Raw genomic sequence first — 8445 nt, 5'->3', positions numbered from 1 at the left:
TTTGAAAAAATATTGTATTTCATCTCAGGTACGGATATCTCAAAAAAAAAAAGAAAAAAAAATTTTCTAAAACGAATACATTATAGATATCCTAAGCTACAGTCAGTTAAAGACTGATATGAATGAACGATACAATTTTGAGATTTTTTAAAAGAAGAAAAACACATGTGTAAGAACAAATTAGGAAAAATGTAAGAATTATTGAAGAATAAATTTTAACGTTTCAAAGAATCGAAACTAATTAAATTGTTATCCTTTTATTTTAATTATTAAATTTTGCTCGAATTAGGAAAATGACATTTAGAATCGAGAAATTATATTATATTAATTAAATGGAACTACATAAATTTAAATATTCAACACATGTATTCGAAAAATATTTAAATATGATTCTAATTCATTGATCAAGCTAGAACGTGTACATTCTCTTCGATACTAATTTAGCGGATACTGAACAAGCATTATCGGATTATTTTAATGTATATCGATTAAAGATAAGGGAAGAGACATCGATCCGCGATAAACTCGTCTTCGCGTTCTTGAACACAATACAAAATAATATTTCGTGAGTGCGTCCCTCCTATCCTTTATCCGGACACTTACGTTCCCTATCTACGAAGAGTCGCATAAAAAATGTGCGCGCTTTGATTCTATCCACGAAACGTGACGTCAAAGACGCGTATCCATTACTTTACATGGCCCTACGGCAAAGAGGCATCGCAGCAAGTAACGTTTCGTCGCGTACGCCTCGCTAATGCGACTCCCCGTAGATACCGAATCTCGTCGTGGAGGTTATAAAAATTCCAACGAACGATGGAATAACACAGATCGGATACACAGATTCTGCGACAGGAAACACGAACTCGTCAATGAAACTATGAAACTCCATGAGCAGAGATGGAAATAGAGCAAGATTACTCCGTTTACAAGTATCTTTCGAGATGGTAGAAATATTCTAACAGGAGAGGAGTAATCTAAGCCGGGTAGAAAAGAGAAAATTAATTCCAGCGAGACAGAGAGAATGGAATATAAGGACAAGGGGTGTTTCACCTCGTTATACATCGATCGATAATGTGGTGGTAAACGAAACATTTTGACCAACGATCGTAATCGTGGAAGGGAATGGTGGTTTGCCTGGATGTTCCCCGGGAAAGAAAAACGAGAGGCATATCCCAATGAGAGCCGAGTCATCGCACTTGCCGAGTGCCTCTTATCTTTCCGGCTGGTGGAAGTTCTGGTTGTAGGTTAGAGACACTCGTGGTGGATCGGAGAGGAGAGCGCGAGGAGAGCGAGATCGAATCGATCGATCGACGACTTTCGAAGGGAGCCTCTACTCGAGTTTTCCTGACCTAAGAACACAGGCCTGGTGTAGAGTGGCGTTGGAACGGGGTGGAGTGGGCTCTAACACAGAATGGGCCACCGGAGTGGGGGAAAGATGTTCGAGTGAGAGAATCTCACGATCCCCTTTCGAGCATCCTTCTCCCCTGCCATGCGACAACGACGATGACTGCAGATTTGTCTTTTCTTTCTCGTCCCGTGGATAGAGAACCTCGCGGCCTCTTATCACCCACGACACGCGTCCCCTCCCTTCCTCCCTCCCCCTCGTTGTTACGCTTAAGCCGGCTTTCTCGGATCGCGACGTGATGGCTAATTAAAAGTCCAAAGACATCGGCCGGATCGATCGAATCGCGTTCTTATCGTTCCTCGTCGAGAGACAGGATACCTTCTCACCTTCGCCCGGAAAGTTCGTTGCTTTCCTTTCGAGTGGAGTCGTCTGGTTGCTTCTGGATCGATCCGATTCTCGAGGGTCACGAGGAAGAGATAAATACGAGGTGGCTGGCAGGGTTGAGATCGCCACGTGGGAGGAACGATTCGTGCGATGATCGTATATATACTTTTGTCGAAGTGTGACGATCGACCGGTATCGTGTCCTCTCTCTCTTTTGCCCCGTAGAATCGAGCCGAATGATGCCCAATTGACGAAGACCGCGCAGTCCTAGGAATGGCCCCATTCAGTTCCGTCTTCCTGGGCGTCTGGGGAGTGTTCGTGATCGTCCTTATACAAGGTACACCGGCTCATCGTGTGTTTTTCTTTTTTTTTCCTTGCGTCCAAAGTAGTTCTTAACCTCTCTGCTCGAATTGCTTCGAATTCTTTCTTGCGCGTCGAGAACGAACGAATGAATAATTATAATAATGTAATTAATACGAATTTTTATCGTACTTTGATCTTTCGTTTGAATCGTTGACCATGCGAACACGTGTTCAATTGTATAACGAATGCTGTAGTTGGCGTTAATTGACGTCTCAAGGTCGTTGGAAGATAATTGGAAAATTTCAGAAATTCCTTCTTATTGTTATTGCTACCTTTGGCTCGTTTCCATCGGGACGAAGTGTATACGAGATGTATACTTTGTATGGAAAACGTGTCTTGAAAAAAGAGAGTGGAAGTGACCTTGAAGCGGACAATTGACTCGAGACAGACTATAGCAAGAAAGTGTATAATTGAGACGAGTGGCTCGTTATTCGGTGGAGTGTGGCCGAATATCCTTGCCACTCGACTCGCTGCAACTAGTTCTAGGTTAAGGACTGCTGTCGCATAAGTGACATCGTGCGGATTCTTGATAATGAACTATTTGCAGAATCTAGGCCCGTCAGCTGGGAGGAATGGTGGACCTATGACGGTATTTCCGGTAAGGGATTCCATACTCATGTCAATTAATAGAAAGACGTTTCGTTGTTCTATCGATCGACAATTGTATTATCCTCTTTTGAACTATTTATTTTCACTTTTTAAACATTCTCATCCTTCTTTCTTTCCACTTTCGTGTTTCCTTTTCTTACTTTCAAAATTTGTAAATCGTTTCGATCTGTTGAATATTTTTCAAATTTGGAAATTAGAAATCGTTCAGGAATTCTTTTCTCGAATCGTTTAAAATAATTGATATAATTATTCCTCTTCTATTTTTTTCTCTTTTTATCCTCTGAAACTCTAAAAATCCACTTACTCATAGAGAGAGTTACGTACTTCTTCGCACATCTTCACTACCAAGATGTCTATAAACCCAAACTTTCCAAAACATGACGAATCACACATTTCTTCTCACAAATACTGACCAACTCGTACGAATTATCTTTCCTCCAATGTTTTCCAAACACGTCCAATTTTTCACCGACTCCACACAAATCTAACCTCCCCCTATCCTCGATCCGCTAATTCTTTCCGGTTAAAGTCGAAAATCGCGTTCGACGTTTCGTTTAATCGATCTCGGGGTTCGAAGGTCCCGGGTTCTGGGGTCTGATCAATCCGGATTGGTGGCTGTGCCACAAGGGCAGACGTCAATCGCCGGTGAACCTGGAACCGTCCAGGCTCCTCTTCGACCCGAACCTGCAACCCCTTCACGTGGACAAGCACAGGGTAGGTGGTGTGCTGGCCAACACCGGCCACAGTGTAGTTTTCGCCGTGGACAATGACACGCGCCATCCGGTCAACATATCTGGTGGCCCGTTGAGTTATCGGTACCAGTTCCACGAGATACATTTGCATTTTGGATTGGATGATCGGACGGGCAGCGAGCACACCGTGGACGGACACGCGTTTCCCGCGGAGGTGAGTAACATTTTATTCCATGTATCAGTGTACAAAGTGTTATGCAGTGATAAGATAAGATAAAATCGTTGTAGCAACGATGTTTTCGATTAATGATCACGCGTGTTTGTTCGTGTGTGGTTTTATTTGAGGTATCATTTGTGGGAAAAAGAGTAGTGGAAATATTTATTTTTTTTTAAATTTGTTCTAAATTTTCCTTTTAAACGTATCACGAAAGGGAAACAATTTGTCGAATTGAACTCTAATTGCTGTTTAAATTCTTTTAAAAAACATTTTCCAATTTTCACTCATGACCGATTTCACGGCCGTATCGTCCAATCGATTTCGATTTCGAATATCATGCATGAATTATGTATTATGTATCGGATTGTATCACTATTCACGAATATCTTATCATCTTTTTTTTTTTTATAATCCAATCTTTTTCTTTTTCCAAAATGAAATAAAATTTCTTTCGTATCTCGTTAAAATCTTAGAAATTCTCTAACGATAGAAAACGTCTGAGACGTGATTTGGTTGTACTACTTTTCGCAGTAGTAAGATTCTTCTTCGAGCCTCGAAGAGCTAATATAACTTTGTTTGAAAATTGCAATAAATATTTGTTGTTAGTTGGAAATAATTGATATGTAAGGAATTGGGCTATCATAGTTAATGCGCCAAGTTTTCCCCTCCCTCTGATATAATCGATAATGTACGTGAATTTTCGTTATTGATTAGAACTGTCACATCTAATTGGATTAGATGTAACATGGCAAATAGCATGAACAGGACATAGACTGAATGGGATAATGATATATATTGATGATGTAGCGATAGTGCCAGCACATTACTAATTATTCGTGTTTTGGAGTTTTAAATAGAATTATATTTTAAATTTAAATTCAAATCTAATTCGAATCTCTTCATGGTGTGCCATATAATGAAGTTCAGTAATCCTGTACAGAGATATAATTTATGAATTTTGTTACGGTTAATGAGACCATCAATTCATTATTATTGTTGTTATTATTATTATTATTATCATTAATAGTGGATGAGTTACGTCAATAATTTAATAATGCAAGCGATAAACGCCAATACGTTGTAATTACTAATACAAAATTTCTATGATTTTACGAGGTATAAAATATTTTAATATTTATATGATAAACTATTTGTTTTCCTTTTTTTAATTTCGTTTCTTTAAGTATCTAAAAAAAAAAAAAAAAGAAAAATGTAAAAGATTCAGAAAGAAATAGTACAGATGTGAAAAATAATTAATCTTTAGAAGAGCTATAAAGTAAAATGGATAAAAATCCAAGTATGCAAATATTAAAATACGCATTATCCGTGAAGCGATATAATGATAAAACTTCCCCCGAAAAATCTTCCACGTACCAAAGATCCCGTAGCTAAATTCCGGTATTTATCTATCTTATTTCCAGGAAAAATTGTGCTTGCTCCAATTTTTTAGCGGTAAAAAATTTTTCTTACATGTATATTTTTTAACACATAACAGTTTCACGTTATTAAACCGAGGTAGGGCGATTCAATTTCGAAGAGATAGAAAAATAAAAGGAATGAATGAAGGGAACGAATGTTGCCTTGAAAAAACTCGAACCGACGTTAACTACTTCGCTCTATCTAACTTAACTTCGATAATCCATGGATCGAGTGGCCGAGGCTATCAGTTTCTATCGAAGGCCTAGCCCTACCAGACATCCATTATCGATCATCCACGATACGTATCCGAACCGTCTATCCAGATTCTTATACTCGTCGATTAGAACGACTTTTATTCACTTGATCACGTAACTGAAACTGATTAACGTGAAAGCACGTCTTCTATTTTTTTCCCCCTCCCCTTTCTTTCTTTTCTTTTCTTCTCTCTCTCTCCTCTCTCTCTCTCTCTTTTTTTTTTCACTCCCGTTCGAAGTATTAATCTTCGAACTGGGTCAGAACTAGCGAACTGGGTTACCGGTATACAATCGCGATATACGTGCAGCCCGCGAAAACGTATAGCTTTTAACAGTTTGCCAGTCTGCTACATCGACGTTGGGGAAAAGTTGGCCGACACGGAATTTGAAAAAATTATGAAACTTTCCCAATATATATGGGCCGGTTTTTTTAATTCGTCTCGCGTGTTCCTTTCCGAGTTTCTTTCTTTTTATTATTATTATTATTATTATTTTTGCGCGCGAAAATTTGGGCGCGTTTTCCCGCGTCGCGAAGAATTATTTTTTATTATATTTGGAAATTTGTGGAAAAATCGTGCGTCGAGAGAATTTTTCGAAAAGTTTTATTGTTATTCGCCGGCGGAAAAACGTTTCGAAAACGTGCTCGAGGCAACTGGGCGAGATCAATTGTCGAAACGATAAAATTTGTTTTTGTTATGAAGAACGTCCCTTGTAGCAGGAGGCGAGTAAAATGTATCGAACGTTTCAAAAAGTTGGGATCGAAATCCGGAAAGAGGCAATGTATAATATTTATTATGGACGGATGGAGAAAAATTTGTGATAACCGTGCATCGAGATATTATTTGTATACCTTTTTGCAGAGATTACGAAATAAAATTTTATAAAACGCGAGAGTGAATGGTTTTGAATCGATGCATGGGGATAGAGATATTTCAAAAATTCCAGAATCGTTTTTTACTTTTTCGAAAAGTTTTTTTATTAAATAAATACTTTTTTTTTTTTATTAACATAATAATAAAACGCATATATAATTCTATTCGAGAAGGTAAAAGCGAAATCTTAGAATTTATTTAGAAATTATGGATGGACGTGTTGATGAAAACTTTTACTTTTTTACTTATTAGTGACTTTTATTATTAATAAGATCATTTTCTAGTTAGAAATTCATCAGCAGTTAACGATTTCATCGCTTCACATTTAAGTAGAATGGATCCTCTTAAAGACAGCTTTTACTATTTAATCTGACAGAGTTATACGCATCATCTATTAAGCTGAATATTCCTTTGAGGATTTAAATATTTGAGCACTTTATTTTATTATTTTAATAAAACTCAGGAATCGATACTCGTATTAATCTTTATTCGATTTGTATTATAAATGACACAAAAGCTCAATTAAATTATTCACGCCTCAAACTAACTTGAAACTTTTATTATATTAAATGTATCACTTCGTTATTTTCAAATGGAATTACAGAATAATTCTATCGTGTTATTTACTATATTATTAGTTATATCCCAAATATCAGATTATTTAAAAAAGTTCCTTAAACCATTCATTTTTTGATGCCTGTTTTAAAATATTTCCATCCCATTACTTACTTTTCTACTATGCCTGACTATATATACCGTAAACTACTTGAAAGCTTTACATTGCTCAAGTCTCAATTTACCATTTTATTTACTTTTTCGGCACACTATTCATTCTCTGAATTACACTTTAAAAGACTCTAAATCGATGCAGCATAAAAAAAAAAAATAGGAAAAACATTCCACAAGTCATTCAAAAACTCATTTCAACGATTCACAATTGAAACTGTTAAATACACCATCAATTTTCTGTATCAATTTCTTACTTCTACTCATTTAATTATTACAATCAATCACTCATCGTTTACTCATCATAACTAATTCGATTATTTAATTTTTGTTTCGAAACAGTTGCAAATATTCGGCTTCAACTCGCAACTCTACAACAACTTCTCGGATGCGTTACAACGGGCACAAGGGATCGTGGCGTTGTCTCTTCTTCTCCAGGTACTATTAATCTGGTACTAATATCGTTCGTGCTCGTCGTCATGCTTTCCACGCCTTTCGTTTCGCGAAAGATCGAGCCGCGAACGTAACACGATCGAAGTAAGCGATACTCGATAGATATATAACCGATTCCGGTTACCTTTCAGGTTGGAGACCTCTCGAATCCAGAGCTTCGAATATTCACCGAGCAGCTGGATAAAATCAAATATGGAGGTGAGATCAACAGTAATTTAATACATTCAGCCGGACTCGAATTTCTCGACGAAATCGAGTTTCTCCCGATGTACTGTGCATGTGTCTCAAATGTATCCTTGATTGAACACGTTTAAGATATATATGTGTATATAGTTTCTGGTATAATGTCTGTTAATTAACAGATAGAACTGTTGATTGGATGGTTAAAAAGGGATTCGGATAAGAAGCTTCTTTTAAAATACTTTTAAAATTGATGATTGGATACGCGTACGGTGGAGGTTTTACAAAAGGGATTTTAGTCATTGAGTATAGAGTATCGAAAGAGGGGAAACTCGAACGTAAAAATAAGGTTGTTCGATCGGATTGTAAATCAAATTAAAGATTTCAATCGTCTTTCTCTTTTTTTCTTAATTTAAGTATTTAAATGGTAATTGGACGATATTTTGACATAAATATTCTTATTCTTATTAAAATTATCTTATTAAAATTAATATGGTAGGTTTAATTAGTTTTTTTAAATTATATTCGGGATAAATAGTTTAGAAATTTCATTCTTCTTCATGTGAATCGAGTTGGAGATTTTAATTTCGATCATGTTCTTTTAATTGGTAAGAGTGATTGATAAATATTGTAAAACAATATGTTTCAATTTAATTCTCCGATTATTATTATTATTTTTTTCTTTATTAAGATAATTCGCGAAAGAAATTTGATTAAATCATTTGAGGAATAAAATGTATCGATTTAATTAATCCTTTGATTAAATCCAAATACGAATTATTTAATTATCTTAAAATTATAATAATTTCGCAGAAAGTAATTTATTCAAAAAATAAAACTTGATTGTCGCAATGATTTTCGTAATAAAAAAAATTATAAGAAGAACTATATATAAAATATTATATATTAAAAGAAAAATAAAACTTGATTGT

At 36.1% G+C, this 8445-nt stretch overlaps 1 protein-coding gene across 13 annotated transcripts in view; it reads left to right on the top strand.

The window, feature by feature from the left end:
- Window positions 1-8445, top strand: part of LOC107993663 (carbonic anhydrase-related protein 10) — a 37793-nt gene that overhangs the window by 18819 nt on the left and 10529 nt on the right. For all 13 annotated transcript variants that reach the window (XM_062077601.1, XM_062077603.1, XM_062077600.1 and 10 more), the window contains 5 exons: window positions 1954-2065; window positions 2639-2689; window positions 3278-3606; window positions 7223-7318; window positions 7465-7531. In XM_062077601.1, the coding sequence (XP_061933585.1) occupies window positions 2002-2065; window positions 2639-2689; window positions 3278-3606; window positions 7223-7318; window positions 7465-7531 (607 nt within the window). In that variant the 5' untranslated portion in view covers window positions 1954-2001. The remainder of the gene's footprint in view (window positions 1-1953; window positions 2066-2638; window positions 2690-3277; window positions 3607-7222; window positions 7319-7464; window positions 7532-8445) is intronic.

The sequence above is a fragment of the Apis cerana genome, linkage group LG7, assembly GCF_029169275.1.
Source record: "Apis cerana isolate GH-2021 linkage group LG7, AcerK_1.0, whole genome shotgun sequence".
NCBI lineage: Eukaryota > Metazoa > Arthropoda > Insecta > Hymenoptera > Apidae > Apis > Apis cerana.
Note: the sequence above shows the minus strand (reverse complement) of the source record. Positions and strands in the feature narration are given on the sequence as shown.